General features: G+C 43.2%; 1 protein-coding gene across 2 annotated transcripts in view; it reads right to left on the bottom strand.

The window, feature by feature from the left end:
• The window catches only part of LRP1 (LDL receptor related protein 1), a 374,671-nt gene that overhangs the window by 10,966 nt on the left and 345,323 nt on the right, over positions 1-18,382 (bottom strand). The window contains exons 71-86 of one of the 2 annotated variants that reach the window (XM_075591499.1): positions 17,412-17,534; positions 16,489-16,611; positions 15,447-15,587; positions 14,479-14,613; positions 13,615-13,734; positions 12,815-13,080; positions 11,709-11,887; positions 10,892-10,998; positions 10,509-10,625; positions 10,140-10,316; positions 9,561-9,701; positions 9,076-9,249; positions 8,255-8,419; positions 5,019-5,187; positions 2,542-2,646; positions 1,797-1,861 (exon numbers count right to left, since the gene is read on the bottom strand). In XM_075591499.1, the coding sequence (XP_075447614.1) occupies positions 1,797-1,861; positions 2,542-2,646; positions 5,019-5,187; positions 8,255-8,419; positions 9,076-9,249; positions 9,561-9,701; positions 10,140-10,316; positions 10,509-10,625; positions 10,892-10,998; positions 11,709-11,887; positions 12,815-13,080; positions 13,615-13,734; positions 14,479-14,613; positions 15,447-15,587; positions 16,489-16,611; positions 17,412-17,534 (2,307 nt within the window). The remainder of the gene's footprint in view (positions 1-1,796; positions 1,862-2,541; positions 2,647-5,018; positions 5,188-8,254; positions 8,420-9,075; positions 9,250-9,560; positions 9,702-10,139; positions 10,317-10,508; positions 10,626-10,891; positions 10,999-11,708; positions 11,888-12,814; positions 13,081-13,614; positions 13,735-14,478; positions 14,614-15,446; positions 15,588-16,488; positions 16,612-17,411; positions 17,535-18,382) is intronic. The other variant, XM_075591500.1, reaches the window with a different exon arrangement.

Below are 18,382 nucleotides of genomic sequence, written 5' to 3'. Positions count from 1 at the left end.
AACATCCCTTTTGCGAGATTACACATTGCATATATATATTGCATTCTCTTGCATTCCCAGTAAAATCAACCCCACACTGATGAGACCCATCAAGGTCGAAACAGCTGTCTGTGGGTGGTTTTCTGGGTATGCACCTTAACCCTGGCTGTGCTAAAAGCTGTGACCATGCAGCAAGCTTAAGCCTATAGGGAACCATGTTAAAAATGGTTATTGAGGCAAAAAGTGACACTGTGTGCTCATTTGCATGTCATTTCCCAGAATCCCTTGCTGCAGTGGAAGTGCTGTATGCTGGGTGATAATGGGGAAAGGCGGGGTTGCAGACCTGCCTAAGACATGCAGATGAGCATACAGTTATATTTGCGCATATATATATATATATATATATATATATATATATATATATATATGTATGTAATGTGCGGCCCTTTTGAGGGCTCAAGGACAGCACATGCGGCCCTTGAGATATATCACGTTGCATACCACTGCATTAGAAGAATTACAACAAATATTGCAAGCAGAAATTGCCATGCTTATGGGTCCAGTTTGGTTTGGTTGTATCATAGGTTAATGCTAGGCTGATTGTTAAATAAAGAGAGTTACCTGCATCCTTACAAATACAAATTGTAGGGTAGTTTAATGACACATAGTAGCATTGCTGCTTAAAAGTGCGGTGTGAGCAAAGAGAGCATCTGTAGAGATTGTTAAGGGGAAAGGGAAATCGACCAAAGCTCATTAAATGTTGTCTCACAGAAACTGGGACCAATAACGAGAAGATGGTATTCAAGGTAGTGAAGCCCTGTCGCTTCCGTTCTAAAAGCAGCATGGCAAGGCAATTGGTCCAACAACGCTTCAAAACCATACCCTCTTGCCATGTGGATTTGATGCAGCACATACTGTATTCTAAACCCCTGGTCTCCTAGAGCATGACTGCACTAGTTACTCTCTATGGGTTTGCACAGAACATCTTGGTCTTCAGACGTCCAATGGGTTAACATTCAGAAGAACTATACGTGCTATGTGTGAGCTACAGGCAGTTAAAACTGGCTAATAAACAGAAGTGCTCTAAGAAATATAATGAAAAAAATAAATAAAATATATACTGTATGTATACATACATATATATTTCCCACGCTTATTGCTATAGCAATGGCCTGGGGGAAGGGATTCCTCACTGGACTATTGCATTCACACGTGTGCTTGAACATGCTGATGAAATAGAGGTGGGATGGGTGCGCCTAAACTAAGGAGAAGGGGCTACAGACCTCCCAAACAATTTACACAAATCGTAGCTAGCTCAAAACCCACACCCACCATATTATATATGTATTTAATCATTTGTTTCAATTGGATGGGAAAGTGACCTAAAATATACAACAGCAAACAAAGAAGCACCAATGGACATCCAATGTGACAAATGATGGCCAAAAGATTGAACTCAATGACCCATATAAATGTGCATTGGGGTGTTTTTGTTTACTGCTGTATTTGTTAGGTCACTTTCCTAGTTGCACTCCAATTAAATAAATAAATATAGAATAGCGTGGGTCTGGGTTTCGAGCTTGCCAAGATTGTGTATGAATAGTAATTGTGCACTGCACTTAGATGCAGAATATGACAAATAGAACAGTATATGAACAGATGGGATTTCTGCTTTAGATAACTGGCATGCAGGATGATACAGCTGTTTCTGTAGAGAGGCAGCAAAGGACCAGCCCTATAGCATTTCAATAACAATCTATTACCGGTGCTTCCCAGGAACAGTTTATGATGATGAATAAGGGCCGGTATGTACTTACTGCTGGTTTGTTGCTCAATGCCAACAAACATATCACATGTGGGACCGGTCATCTCCGATGTGCACCTGTAAAGGAAACGTCAACAAGTTACAATAGGATGTGCAGGGCAATAGCAAGAACTTACAGCTGCTTTAGAAGCAGTCGCCTTCCCTGAATTATGGCAGCAATTTAGAATGGCCAATATCACGGCCTTGCAGTGTTTTACTTTTAACATAGCAAGGTGAGAGAAGGGAGGAGGGTCATTCACTAAACGGCAATAGCTGCACCATGTACACAAGAGACAAGAGTCATAAACAATCATTCGTAATATGGGAACAATTCAAATGATAGTAATGTAGCCAGATTCATTGTTCATTCTGAGGGGATATGTTGGAGTATATTACAATAAACTATGCCAAAAGTGTTGGCTACATTTGTAGGTTTGCAATAGTACCATTAATTATACAAATATTGAGAAAGCAAAGGCCTGACTTCTAAGAGAATTCTATCCAAGTGCAATGAAGGATTATCCTTCAGAAATCACCTAATACTGGATTTTTTTATTCTGATTATTTCAGTGCAGGAACATTAACATCCCTATCCCTATTTTTAACAACCATTTTCATGGTTGAATTTATTGAAGGCCCTTTCCACTGATGAAAGCTAGGAAGAGCAGGATTTGCAGTCTTCGTTTCAATGCTATCCAGTGGTAGCGTCTATTACTCCCTCTCCTGTTCCCATTTCCCCAAGCCCTCGCGGTTCTCACTGGCACTCTGGCATTTCGGTCTGGCGATTAATGGTGCAGGTTCCTCCATTCCGACAGTAATTGTCACACGTCAGGCAGGACTTAGCAATTCGTCCATCTGGGCACCTGCAATGGATAAATGAAACAGCACTGGTTACTAGGGTTGCCTGGTGGCTTCTCCAAAAATACTGGACACAATGGTGAAAGGTGCAATGCACTTGTGACACACACCCCTCTCTGATCCATGCTGTTTCCTCCTCTCCTTGGCCCCACCCCGAGGCTCCTGACACCTCGTCCTGATTGGCTGCATTACCCAGCAGAAGCCAAGCAGGGGAGAGGAAGCAGCCCAGCCACCTTGCAACAGCCCTGCTCTCTCCCTGCTCAGGGAAATCCTGCAGCCCCCAATCTTGTCAGGTCACTGACAAGAGAGGTAATTCTGTACTCATACATTTCCAGTATTAACTCTAAGGGCCTCATTCAGAGAGGGTTGATAAAAATTATCGCCAGGGCATTTAAAACGACGTTTTTTTGGGTGTTGCTATCACGGTATTCAGAGAGGCTCGATTACCTGTGATAGCAAAATTCCCAAAACGGGCGAGATGCTGCCAGCGAGAGCATCGAGCCTCTGAAAAGGCCTGAACCAGCGACTCATTTCTGCTGCAGAGAGAGCGGCTGAGAGAACCGCGTCTCCCAGCTGAAATGTCGCCCGAAAATTATTTATTTAAATATACATTTCTTTCATAGTATATATGTGCAGGGGGTCTCCAGAGCTGAACCGCGTTGGTTTTATGTCCGGGGACCCCCTGCTTCCCAGGATACAGGCACCTTTATGGGGTGCCGGTATCTCCTATGCAAGGAAATGTCCTCATTCAAGGCTTTCTGAATGAGGAAAAGGCAGAGTTCCCAAATACAGGACAGTCTGGTTCAATACTGGACACCTGGCAACCCTACTAGTTAAATGTGATTTGTAAGACCTAGTACTGCTTACTTATACACTAAACATGGTCAAGTCACATGTCATCAATATGTATCACAAGCATGCATGATTAAAAGTACAGAAGTCGAAGATAAAGATGTGCAAAATTGTCGAGATTTACTTCTCAGGTTCGAGCAAACTTTCAAAACGTTTGCAAAACCTGCAAATATTTTGATAGATCTTTTGCAGCCTAAAGTTCAAGTGAAACAGGCCAAATAGTACCAAAAAAATTCGCTATTTCACCTGTTTTAAAGTAGCAAACAAGGTTTTTTGTTTTTTTAAACATAGGATAGAAGCAGGTGGTCTCTGGAGCTGAATCCCATTAATTCCAGCTTCGGGGGCCCTCTGCTTCCCAAGATACTTGCCAGTAGCAGCTCCAGCTGGTTTAGCTGGGGTTCTCTTAATGGCGACGTTTAAATGTCCCACGTCTTGCAGGCCAATAGGAAGCCGTGACGTCATCTCATGCGACTTCCTATTGGCTCACATGACGATAAACTTTAAACAGCACCAAGATACCAGCAGCCCCTATGAAAGTTATTATCTTGGGAAGATGGGGGTTCAGCTCCGGAAATCCCCTACTTCAATCCTACCTGGAAAAATATATATCCTGGTTTGGATTGCTGCTTTATGTGGCAAAATAGCAACATGTGACTTTTTTTAAAGGTTTTTTTTTATTTTAAACTTGAACGAATTTCAAAAGCAAAAGTAAGAGATAATCCAAAAGCTAATTACTTTTTAGCTCTAGCTTATCTTGTTGCAAACTTTTGAGTCAACGCAAGCTTTTCCGCAAACGAAAAAGGGTGAAACGTACTGTACCACGTTCTCTCAGGCCGGCAAAAAATGTGCACAACTACTCATTGGACCTATTTATTAGACATAGTTATACAAAATCTGTGCATTGAACACAGAAATAGTGAGATTCTTTATAAAAGAGAAGTTGGAGATGTAAATAAAAACTTGTGGTACTCTGGGTTTTTAAATAAAAAAAGATGGGGTGATAGCATTTTATAATATATGTATACATATATACATACACATATATATATACATATACGCATATACACACACACACATATATACACACACACACATATATACATACACACATATATATATATATATATATATATATATATATATATATATATATATATATATATATATACACATACATATATATATATACATACACATACACACACACACACACACACACACACATATATATATTTGATTTCTGTTTATTTTCCACTACTGGTATTGGAAAATGGTGAGCAAATACTTCACGTTGTAGTATATTCACAATTTCACTTGTACTTTAGAACTGGCACAGCTGCCACTCCTGCAACTAGAAAAAGATGCTTATGTTCGATGGCAATTCAGATGTCAACTGATCCTAAGAGCTTACAATCTAAAAGCTGCCACTAGATTTCAAATCTGGGTTCTGGCGCTTCAACGAAAATGCCACTATACCACACCTTTCCATGATGTGACATAAAAGCTACCCTGCAGGGAGACTTACGTGCAGGTAACATCTCCATTGTGCATGTTGCACTTGCCATCCTTGCAGCGGGTGCACCTGTTAATCTCACAGCGGGCACCTTCATACTGTGGGGTGCAACGGCACAGCTTAGTCCAATTGGCCATGAGTTGGCAGACGCCTCCGTGCTCACAGTAGTTGTAGCATTTCTCTATAATGGGAGAGAACTGGTGTGAGTAATATGCCATACCCCTGCCCTAGTGAGTCTGCAGCAAGTAAGAGGGACATATCCAGAGGACAGGAGTCCTAATTAAAACAAGTTTTAAAAAGGTGCAATCTTCAACATTTCATTTAACTCCAATCAATGGGCCAGCAACACTTTCAATATGGGTGTGTATGTATGTATGTGTAAGGGTGTGCTAAAACCCGGTGTGTGTGTATGGCAGGTTCTCTGACGGCACGGTATATAGGGTGCCGCCATGTTGTTGCGCAATACTGCGAGGACACGGACAAGGTCGTGAGGTCGCGCGTGCGTAAGGGGAGCGCGCGAACGCGGGGCCAATAAGGAAAGGCCCTGATAATGGACGGCAACTCCCGCGAGCTCTGGGGGCAATCACCTGATGCTAGGAGCCAATGAGAGGGGGGGATTACGAGAACAGGAACAGGAAGCGTGGGGGCAGAGACCACGCCAGGGAGAGGAGCTCGGGACCGAGCGAGAGGAGGAGTGTGATTGCAGGGGGTCCGTGATCCGCCTGCATAGGCCAGATATTACCCCCAGGCCCATAGGAGATTTTCCCTGAGTCACCGTAGGCAGCGGTACTGTAGGGACGCCCGGTAGTGGAGAGTATTGTCATCTTAGATAGGGACAGCGCACGGAGTTGTGGACAGTCATCTGGGATCAGACGGCTGGACATCTCGGCGTCCGGAGGATCCGAGCGGGAGCAGCGGACCCTTTGTGAAGAGGCGCCGGTCACCGCCGTGACCGGAAGGTACAATTGTAAACCAAGTGCACCAACACCGGTCATCATGCGCTGATCCCGCCTTAGGATTAACTCTAGCAGGACATTAGCAAGTGGCTAGCGGACTGAGGTATTAGCTACCCCCTTGCAAGGACAAACCTCTCTAGAGTGTGGCAGAGCCACTGTTATACAGGACACTTCACTAGGAATGCGGCCGAGCCGCGTAATACAAGGACTTCAACGTATAGTATAAGTTATGTGTGATGTTATGTAGGGGGTAAGACGTGGTCACTTAGACACTGTAAACTTGGTTGCACGCACTGTTGGTATGTTTCTTGCCCAGGGCGATCTAACGTAACGGGGATCCTGGGTAAGTGGAGGCGCTGCGCTAGAATCCTTACCCCAGGCTCCCAGCTAGCGGAGGCTCATATCTCCTGGAGCCGCAGGTTAAGTACAGCACTAGTAGTCCCTTAGGAAGGTGTTCAGAAAAAGGGCTACATATGTATATTTGTATGTATGTATTTATGTATGTATTGTATACGGAACAGATATTAGGGTGTGAGATTGGGATGAAGAGGAGAGTTAAGAACCTAGAAAACAAACAAAACTATCAGAGTTGCAGATGGAGTGATCAATTATTGCAGAACATGCCATGGTTGGAAAATGTACATTAATTTCAAGTGACAATCTGTGTGCTGTCACAAATCTCTGAAGACCTAGTAGGGCCACAGACAATGCAGCCGCCATGACATATGCAATGCCCCTCTTATACCAAATGGAATGGCAATAATAACAGCACTGACTGAAGAGATGTGACACAGATTTGGACATGTGGGCACTACAAGAATAGCCAGTGTATGGGGTTCACTCCCGGTTCCCCTGATTTTCCTTTGCCCCCTGTCTTACCCCTGTAACAGTGGGGGAAGGGGACGGCGACTTCTCCCGGTGGGCGCCGCCATCTTGGTTGTGACGCAAGGTTCGTGCAATGCGCAGAGGTTGGCAAGGGTAGCGGTGGCCATTACAAGTGTGCAGGAGCTCTGGGAGGTTGCGCAGACGCAGTTAAGCGTAGCGGCGGCCATTACAGCTTCGCACAGTCGCAAGAGAGATCGAGCACGCGGTTCCCATAGGAAAGAGGTTCTGAGTGGACTACATCTCCCAGCAGCCTCTGGGGAATGTAATGGAAAGAGAAAACCCGGGCGCTACCTGTATGTATAATAAGTACGGGATAAAGGTGTAATATCAACCTTAGAAGTTCATAAGGTTTCCCTCCGCTTCTTTGTCTCCTCCTGTGACTCAAAAAACCCCAAAAAGGATCTGGGGAATGCAATATGATCCCTGTCACATGTAGTCAGACAGCCACTAAGGCTGACAGATTCTCATGCTGCAAAGAAGATACAATGTTGTGTGCAGACAGGGATTGCTCAGTCAGGCTGAGGACACAGAGGGGGAAAGAAGGGGGGCAGAGAGCTGCGAGCTTCTGCTCTATGCCAGAAATCCCCGGGCTCGAGTTGAGGCCCTGACTCCCCACTAGTGTGGGTGGGTGTTCATAGGGACAGGCCCTTAGGTAAAGACCCTGTGTAGTTCCTTAGTGCAGGGAGAGAGAGAGACCCTGTTGCAGTCCTTTAGTGCAGGGACCCAGTGAAAGGGTTTGCTGCATGTTCCTGTAGCTGTGTTGCTGATCCAGAGACTGTCCTTACGGTGGGACGTCCGGCGGGACCCCATCCCACACAGAGGTACAGATCAGTGCTGGACCAAGCAGCGCCGGTAGACCCTTTGCGAAGACACCCAGGTGTAGAGACATCTGGGCAGGTATTTACAACCTTCCACACGTGCACCAACTTTAACTTGCTCCTCACATGTGACAGGCCTGTTCACACACTTGGGTGGGCTTGGACTCTTTGGACACGGGGTTGGGAAGGAGGTTATAGCCCAGTTAGGGGCAAGGTTATAGTTGCCAGCTAGTGGCAGAGGGTGGTACATATATCTTGTTGTGTATTGCTGATGTATGTGTTAAGTTACATTCTGCATATAGTAAAGACCGTTGCTATTTTACATCCAGTGTATGTGTTCATTTGTATGTGTCCTGCGAGGAACAACTCCCGCTCTGCTGGGAGCCATCGCAGGTGGAGGCGCTGCACCATATAGTAGTAGTAAGAGTAATTCACCCCAGGTTCCCCGTGGCGGAAGCTCAGCCCCCCTGTGAGCCAAACAGGTACCGCACCACACTGATAAGTAGTCAGATACACCTACCCACCTCAATCTCACTTAGGGTGGGGGTAAGAGGGCTACACCACTTAGCAAGGTTTGCTATCTCCTTACGGTATTGGCATCTGTCTCCGATGTAGTTAGCCAGGCAGCGGCAGTTGGGTTGGTTGCCCAGGTTCACGGTGCAGGTGGCGTTGTTTTGGCAGTAGTCTGCAGTACACACCTGCTTGAGGCACTTGGGACCAGTAAATCCAGTGGGACAGCGGCAAGTTGGCATGCCTGGTGAGAGGAGTAGCAAGGATAGGTTAGAACAGGGTGAGCACTCCGACACCAAGAGAATGCAAGTCAAAGGGAGCTTAAAGAGACTTGTTTGAATGAAATGTCGTAGGAAGTACAGAGGGAGACTAGTACAGTATACACTTTTCAATTACCTGTTTTAAATTTGGCTCCCATCCACCATTTTAAAAGAAAATACGGTCAAGAAAAACAACACTGATATATAAAAAAAAAAAATGAAATAACAAAAAAAAGATGAAAATGTACAGTAAGTTGAATTAAATAAAAAAAACATTTCCAACCATCAGATTACAAAAATATATAACATGCTTCTAGAATTTGTATACCTCGCAAAACATTTACACAACACGTGGTGAGAACCTATGAACACACCAGAATACTGACAACAAAAAAAAGCTAATTTTATTTTTGCAAATAAGCTAATATAAATATGCACAATTATGCAAAAACATTATTCATTTAGCTGTGGAGATTTACCAGACGAACTGCTTCCAAACTTTTAAAAAAGTTTGTTTTTTGGAAGCTCGAAAAGAAAAACCCGCAAATCTTGCAAGGTTTGCTAACTTATGCAAACAGTTTGCAGAGCTCTACCTATATGTTTGCACTCTCTCTCTTACCCTGCTTCCTATGTTCATTACCTGTGTGGGATGGAGCACAGTTTCCTCCGTTCTTGCAGTAGTCCCGACACTGGTCGATTTCACACCTTTCTCCGTCATAGCTGGGCAAGCAGCGGCACTTTGGTTGTTTCCTTGCATTCAAGAAGCACCGGCCCCCATTTAGACACTCTAGTGTGCAGCTGTCCGGCGTGGGTGCTGAATGGAGAGGTGCAGGGTTAGCCTCCCAGGGAGTAAAATAAGTGCAATGTTTGGGATAAGCTTCCACTATCGGATCAAATCTACACAAAGACCATGCATGTATGTACTGTATATATCGATATAGATATATATATATAATCTGTTTTGTGGAGGTACAGTAACTATCATGGCTTGGGTCCACTTCATCTCCCTACTTCCCATTTGTAACCCATTAACTTTGCCCTTCTGTCCACAGAAAGGAGGACGAGGTAAGTATCTGAGATTAATTGGTCCTTTGATTCTGTGCATAGCTTCATCTGTTTACTTACCATCTGGCGATGGTGAAGGGGATGGGATGAGCATACATGTTCCATTGTCCAGTCTCCTCCCATTGGGACAGGTGCAGACAGGTCCACTGGGACTCAACAGGCAGAGCCACTCACATTTCTTTCGATCACATGGATTGGTCACTAGGGAGGCAAACAGAAAAAAGATAAGGGCAAACGAGACACCCTAACCAATTACAGATGGTAGAACCATGGTCTTCAGCTATTATTCATTCCCAATATTTTTTAACTACACAAAGGCTATTGGCTTGACTTCGGGACCCCCACTCTCCCGATATTTGATGGGTAGGATGCCCATAAAGTCCTACTTGAAAGAATAAATATTTCTTACTAATTTAAATATAATCATTGGACTACTGTTGCAGTGAAACTCCCTTCTTTCCATCTCACGTCTGCAATTATCTAATGTATCTTTGAAATCCTCTCTCGGTCACTCCATGTTCGCCTTTCTTATTGTCTCTTTCTGAATCGAGCATTGTGTAGGTTTCCCCCGTCACTTCGTCTCCCTTTCTACCTCCCAGTTGGGAAACACTGGTTTAGCACAAGCTGTGCTGCTCTCACCTTCTGGTTGCTTGTATTGGTGGTGCAATACCACATCTGTAGCATGGTTTAGTCCCCAGGTCAAGTTGGTCACGGGGCCTTCCCCGAACTTGTGCACTTTAAAGATGAGATTGTTTATATATGTTACTCCGTAGATGTAATCTTCAAAGATATCGATGCTGAAGGGATGGGTGAGACCTGTGCATTAGGGAGAAAACAACATGTGTATAGATCTTGGCAGGAAAACTGCAGTCGTCATCCATCAGAGACAGACAGGGGGAGGGTTCAACAGCTGCCTCTCTAAGTTTGGTTAAACAGTGGAAATGTTGAAATACATTCCCTGGATTGACAGCAAAACTCAACAAGTTCTGGAATGCAGGGTTATATTACCTTTCTTGTTATCGATAACCACAACAGGATCTGTTCCATTTAGACGAATGCTGGCGATAATGGATAACTTGGCGTCAGCCCAATAAAGACGCTCATTGTAGTAATCCACTGCTAGACCTGTGAAAAAGCAAACAGGAACCCCGTGAAATCACAAAGAGATGCAAATCTGTTTTTCTCTCCCAATTATCCTCCACTGCAATTTGAGTTGGCTACTACATTTCCTCTCATCTATAATCATGGATTTTCACCCCTTTTGCTGCATGTCTTGAGCATGGCTAACCATTTTTCACTTTCGTAGTTAAATATTCAAATCCCTTGTATTTCTGATTTTTCCTCATTACTCGTGACCTGCTCTGAGAGCATTCTCATCTTATTAGACGTACCTGTGGGCCACTGGATGTTGTCCTCTACCAGTGTCTCTCTCAGGGTTCCATCCATAGCCGCTGTTTCAATTTTAGGGTGATTTCCCCAGTCCGACCAATACATGGTACTAAAGGAAATGAAAAGATTAGTACGTCTTTGTCTATAGACTCACTTGAACCTATGAAGTAGGTTAGAAACAATATTGCCTCTACAGTACATATCTCCTTTGCTGTGCTGTGTTGAGAATTGATTGGCTTTTCATTACTTAGGAAACCTCTATCCGTGTTCTGATATTTGTGAGGCAGTATATTCGACATATACATCACTGTGACAGGTTTATCCCAACAATTTTTACGTCTATTCGAATTACATGGGATAAGATTAACTATTCATGACATGTGCTGCTGGGACCACACACATGCTAACCATGGATTAAACAATGTCATGAAGACAAGCATTTAAACTTTTAATACTTAGAAAAAAAAAGAATGAAAATACTCTGTTTGGTTAAAAAAAAAAATTAGATTTGTGCTTTAAGTTCTTCTTGCAAACCTTTACAAAACTATTTGGTATGACAGCATTTACAAATAATCTACGGGCCCTATTCAATATGCTGTGATGTCTCCCCCCTCTTACTTGAGTATACCGAATAGGGGCCTACGCATGGAGTTGACGCAGCTTTGGCTCACATATACAGGGAGAGGGTAATATGTAGACTGTGCAAACCTGAGATCTCATAAGTAAACAACCACTGTTATAAAAGCTGGAGAGCTAGTAGTGGTGATTGTGAAATTCGTTACTTAAGACAGTGTAAGGTTGTGCCAGCATATTTCATACCCTCTCAGAGGATCCACCACTATGGCATGAGGCTCGTCAATCATGCCAGAGATCAGTGTCTTTCGGTTTTCCCCCTTCATCTGAGCCACCTCAATGACATCACGTCCCGAGTCAGTCCAGTAAATGTTCCCTGCTACCCAGTCAATAGCAATGCCACGGGGCATCTTCAGGCCTGCGATCTGTAGAAAGAAAGGGCGTACGTTAATTCAGCCCAGCAAGCATTGTCCTCTCATTAAGTGCCCAAACCTTCAAGCACAGAACTGATGCTGTGTGATAAGAGGAGTGATTCCACGACTACAAGAAAAGCAGCGAACCAGACAGGGACTTTGAGATGACAGGATGTACAGTATTAATGTTGAAATGCTTTGCTTTCTAGGATGGAAAAGGCAATGAAATCTCAGCTGCGACATTATGTGAATGAGGCAATGGTATGCACATCCCAAGAGCTTGGGCATTCTAATGACACCATTGATACCGATTGGTTGCCTGTCGAGTCATAGCATTAATATGTAATTAGTTATATTAATTACATTAATTAACTAATAACCAATAGTTAATTAGTAATGATTGCTATGGCGATAGATCAAATCCAGATTTCATTTTTTAATGGAATTATGGCTTAACCCATGGAGTGTCACAGTGGCCCTTCTGATGCTCAATGGGTTAAAAAGATAAAACAGACAGAAAAGCAAGTAACGTGGCTATAATGGGTGAAATACAGAAAGTGGAAGGTAACAAAAATATAAAGACCGTGGACAGCAGAGAGAGTGCCAAAAAGGGAGGTACAGTGCGGGATGTCAAAGTAAAAATGAGAGTAGAAAAAGAGTGCAGATAGAATAAGGAAACTGAAGTAATTTAGAGTTGAAAGAGTCACATAAACAAAGACCGAGAAGATTTCTTAGATTAATTGATCATAAATGACACTAATAAAATAACAACCTTGTGGAACTGATGTTATTTAGGAGAACAACCTTTAGAGCTAAAAATAGCATCAGGGCATTCACAATCTTGTATGGAAGATAATGTGTGCCTGTATGCTACCTGTACGCTACCCTTTACTGTGAACATGTAACAGAAGTTGGGCTGTGAAGGACAGAGCTGCTCACATTGAGGTCAGTGACCCCCTCATCGATCTGCCTCTTGTTGCGGTTGGAGGTGGTTGATGATGATGTCCCATGTAGCTCACGGTACGAGATCTTGCCTGTGTGCCAGTTGCTCCAGTAAATCTTGTTACCCTTCACGTACACATCCATGGCATCGATGCGTACAGTCTCATCACCTCTGAACGCCTGCTCGTACGCAGAGTTTGGGTTGAACGGATACAGGCTTCTAATCTCGTTGTCATCGGCAATGTACAGAACCTGATCAGACCCTGAGCACAAGAAGACGAAAATCTGAGTGCTAGATACAGGTTGGTTATTTTCTCTCTGGTGAGCTGTTTTTTGTTGTTGTTGTTGTTAAGTAGACATCTGATTACCTTCAAACATATAACAGCATGGCAGACAAGCACCATTCAGCTTACCTAACTACTGTATGTGTATGGTCACAACGAAAAAATATAAATCATTAAGAGATATGCAAGACCTGTTAGGGACCAAGTCAGTGTCCTGTAATATACACTTCGTCATTCTTGGAGGAACGTGTTACACACTTATGGGGTTATTTAGGTTCTTGACTTATACTGGTCCTGGAGAAGGGTTGTCATTGGATTGCGATACCTTTTATGGACCAACAATACCCACACAAATATAATAACGTAGACAGAGCTTTCAAAACCGTATGTGGTCTCAATGTGTATTGTCGCAGCACATTCAGAAAGAACCTTTGTACTCAAGAACGTGTGTAAGTGAGGAAAATGAAATCTGCATGCCACTTTGCCATCACCCCCAGCCATGATCTCTCTTACCATTCGCTTTGCAGGTGTGATGAATCTTGACAAAGTTTTTGGCACACGTGCACATGTAGGAGCCTTTGGTGTTGTTGCAGAGCTGGGAGCATGTGCCAAACTTCAGGCACTCATTGGTATCTAGAGGGAAAGAAATTGGCTAATTGAGTCTGTGGTGGTGTTAATTAAAAAAAAAAGAGACCAAACTGCAGACAGGACTATTACATTGCTTCTATCCAACCATGATATGAATCGATCAGAAACAAAGCTGCGCAACTAAATAGTAAAGGGAATGGGTTGAAGTTTCTCTTACAGTATATACACATTACAGCTTAATGCTGCTGCTTAGACATCATGATTTAACAGTTTCCTTTCTCAGGCACAGCAGTACAGTACCTCTCCAATCTCAGAATGTCTTGAGCTTATCATCCCTGGTTCAACCATACAGTATGACCCTTCCTACTTAGGGTTTAAGGGACCTCAAATGTTCTTTAAAGTCTATTGAATAATATCCAGTACGTATGTGTTACCCATATAATACTCTGCCTGCTGACAACACTGAAAATGATGAATAACAATAATGAAATCACGTTCCAAGCGAGATCATTTACTAAGTGGAATACAAAGGTGAAACGCAACAGTTTTGTAGTGTAGGCAGATACAATTCGTTCAACCGTCAGGACAGACAGCATTGCTTTATTTTGCAATATAGACACATGGGGGCTTTATCTCACAATCTGAGATGAAATGCAGAAGTTGAAATATACAGGCACACCACTTATTAAATCAAATAAGAAGCTGCACTAACCCCAGTGACAGGAAGGAGCTTCTGCTCCCTGGATTGTGAGTGAAGGGTTTTCTATTAGAGAGGACAACCAGTCCTACCTTTGCAAGCATTTCTACCCAGGATCTTCTGGAATCCGTCTCTACAGGTGCAGTACACAGCAGTCTGTGACTGCACACACGTAGTCTCCTCTCCGCACAACGTGACATTGGTATGACAGCCGTGAATTTTTGGATCTGTCGGGTAACAGGTAAGAAGTGATGAGCCTTCCTAGATTGACCTCAGTAATTGTAATGTACAGACGAGCCTGGGGTTTTTATTAATAAGTCCTGAGCTTATATAAAAAAAAAACTTAACGCAGAGAAACCTCAGCATACAACTTCAACTTAGTGGCATATAGAAGATATGAATTCTACGGGATTCTGCTTGTTTGAATAACCAGAGGAAGCAAAAAAACAGTGTAGCCTATTTACAACATTTATGGCACCAGCCTACTTTTTCTCTCTTGCTTATGGTTACGTTTCAGCAGCTGCAACACTGAGTGGGCACTAAGTGGACAACTGACTGACAGATTCTATAAGCATTATATGTTGCTACAGTGATAGAAGGAGCCTCAGTTCAGCGGCTTACATTAAGTGCAAATGATGGTGTAAATCCCCCAGTTCAGCTAAAATAATATACATTAAATTAACCTCTTCAATGCTTTTAACTGCCTGCAATACACTGCACTGCACCTACAAGACTGAAGGGGTTAGGAGATTGATGTTGGGTAGGAGGACAGAATCTTGCCAATCACAGAGTACTGTATCTTAATACTAAAAGCTGTCCTAAGGAGAATTGCTGCATTAAGAAGTATATTAGCAGGATAAGTGAAGCAATCCTCTTGCTAAAAGTGAGTATTGATTGTTCTACTCTGATGGCTCTCTTATCTCTCCATATTGCCTTTGTGCCAGTGGCATGTGTACAATTTTGCCTGTGTACAAGTCTGACAGCTCCCTTCCACCCGTCAACTCAAGGATATAACTGAGATGGTACACAAGCGGTGGGGCATCAGGCTGCAGGTACTGACCGTGAGAACAGTTCTCCTCATCTGAACCATCACCACAGTCATCAAAGAGGTCACAGCGCAGGCTAGCGCTGATGCACTGGTTGTTCTGACACTGGAACTCCTCCTTCTCCATGTCACAGCTCTTGGTCTTTTTGTGTAATTCTACATAAGGAAAATAAAGATAATGTTGAATGAAGGAACACAGTGTCTATGAAATATGCCCTTCTGTTACATAGGACCAAAGTCTTTCACTGCAGGATGGCAAGGGAACGAGGTTTGAGAGAATAGTTTTTATGACATGTGACATTCTACCATATGGTGACCAGGTGATACAGTGGTGGAAAAAAACTACGATCCACATCAAACTATCCATTCCTTTCACAAGGTTACACAGAGATAAAGCCAAAAAGGATATATTTATGGCTCATTACATCTGTTTGTCCAAAACAAAGGTGTTTTGTCACACAGAAACCATGAATATGCATTCCAAAAGGTACCACAGTTTTTTTCCTTTAAACGATGGAAAGCTAAAAATGTCTCCCAAAAAATGTGAAGATCTCAGTGTAAAATGTAGTATTTTATTGCTCTAGGGAGGAAAGAGTGGATATAATTAATAAGTAGCATAAGTGATGGGAGATTAGACATCGCCGGAGTGGAAACCTCAAGGTTAGTGAGAGAGAACTGAAAGATAGCAAGTGAAATAAGGCGATAGCCAGATAACGTTAACGGGGAAGTTCTTAGTTAAACCAAGGTCCATAATGTGACTGCCGTTGTGGGATTGGAAATTGAAGACATGCAAAGAATGTTAGAGAAAAGGTTTGAGTCCCAAAAGGGAGAAAATGACAGGGATTTGAAACAGACCTACCCTGACTACAGGGTGTAGTCTTTAGTAGGAAAAAGATAGACCACAATTGAAGAAAGTAGATGTTGTGGAAAAATAAATTAGATGAAAACAGAGGAAGAGAAGTGTGAGAGTGTAAAAAGAGAGAGAGGGCCAAGAGAGTTGTTGGAGAGCGAGCAAGCATCTCAGAGGGAGTACACGTGTTTTCAGATTCAAACTCACCACAATTCTCTTCATCTGTTCCATCTCCACAGTTATCAGTCCCGTCACAGAGACGTGTGGCACGCAGACATACACGGTCATTCCTACAGCGGAACTGTCTATTTGGAGGGCAGACAAACTTCACTGCCAGAGAAGCAAAGAAAACAGCAAGTGTCATTAACGTCAGAGAAAAACACTACTATAATAACCACCTTTAATTGTAAGTAGTGAAATATGGGCACTTATGCAGTATGCATGACACGGCTTCCCTCTATTGGAGAAGATTGTAGTTCAATTAATTTGAACACAGCTGAATTCCTCAGCGCTGGGAAGCAGCTTCACAGCATGTTGAATAGGGGCTTCACAGCATGTTGTATAGGGGCTTCACAGCACGTTGTATAGGGGCTTCACAGCACATTGTATAGGGGCTTCACAGCACGTTGTATAGGGGCTTCACAGCACATTGTATAGGGGCTTCACAGCACGTTGTATAGGGGCGTCACAGCACATTGTATAGGGGCTTCACAGCACGTTGTATAGGGGCTTCACAGCACGTTGTATAGGGGCTTCACCGCACATTGTATAGGGGCTTCACCGCATGTTGTATAGGGGCTTCACAGCACATTGTATAGGGGCTTCACAGCACGTTGTATAGGGGCTTCACAGCACGTTGTATAGGGGCTTCACCGCACATTGTATAGGGGCTTCACCGCATGTTGTATAGGGGCTTCACCGCATGTTGTATAGGGGCTTCACTGAGCCATCACATTTGTTTAATTTTAGCTCAGGCTCCTTATTCTATAAAGCGTGATATCGCAGCACACAAAGACCTATTGAGTATTGATCGACACGGTCGCAATTTCTATAATAATGCACATTAGTGCACAGGTGGTTGCACACACGAGTATGTGTGCATACATAATAACCCCACATCCCTGACTCACAGCACTCCTCTGGCTTCTCATCGGAGTTGTCACCGCAGTCGTCCTCTCCATCACATTTCCAAGACAGCGGTTTGCAAAGGGTGTTATTACACTGGAACTCATCCAGAGGGCATGTTCGTACTACTAAAGAGAGGCATTTGTAATTACAATGTCATTGGGACAGGACAGGTTAAATACATAGCAATGACAGAAAATACATAGGGGTGTGTTCCCCAAACCTCTATTGATGGCGAAAATTGCAGATTCGTGGGTATGTACCTTCAAAATGAGCACAGTGTAACCTTTTAGCTTTAAATAGTTTTCTAATAGTGATTTCCCCTAAAGCTTGAGTCTACTATATTAAGTAGCCAAGCAAGGCTTGAGGAAGCATGGCTGGGGTGCAAAACAACACAGCACCTGCTACAATGTTACTCTAGTTTGCAGACAAGCGAAGCAGAGGCCACCCCACATGCAGAATACTAGTCGTATCTTGCAGCCAATAGCTCCCAAGTACGGTATGTGTACAGCGATCATTTCATGTTGCTCCAAGCCTGGAAACATGGAAGGGGCAGGGCTGTGCACACCTTATATCCACCAATGCATTTGTGTTATGAGTGTGAAGAATCACTGTGTTCCTGCCGATGTGTTCAACTATTTAAAAAGTAAGGACTGCGCAGGACTGACTAGTTGATTGTGATATTCAATAATATACACCTTTAGCATTCAATACTTCTGTGTGCGTGTACACCTTCTGTTTCACACTATATTGCCTGTTTGCAGCTGTTACATTGTGTAAATGTTACTTATCTTTTATTGAGGCATGCATTACTTTACCAATTTGTTTTATACAAGAATACAATACAAATACAGGCAATATATTAGATGGGATAAATGCATCAAGATAGAAATGTAACACAGAAAAAGGAGTCTCTGCACCCACAGAGCGTACTATCTAATCAGCATATGGGAATTGACATTCACAGGAATGATGG

This window comes from Ascaphus truei, chromosome 3 (genome assembly GCF_040206685.1).
Source record: "Ascaphus truei isolate aAscTru1 chromosome 3, aAscTru1.hap1, whole genome shotgun sequence".
NCBI lineage: Eukaryota > Metazoa > Chordata > Amphibia > Anura > Ascaphidae > Ascaphus > Ascaphus truei.
Note: the sequence above shows the minus strand (reverse complement) of the source record. Positions and strands in the feature narration are given on the sequence as shown.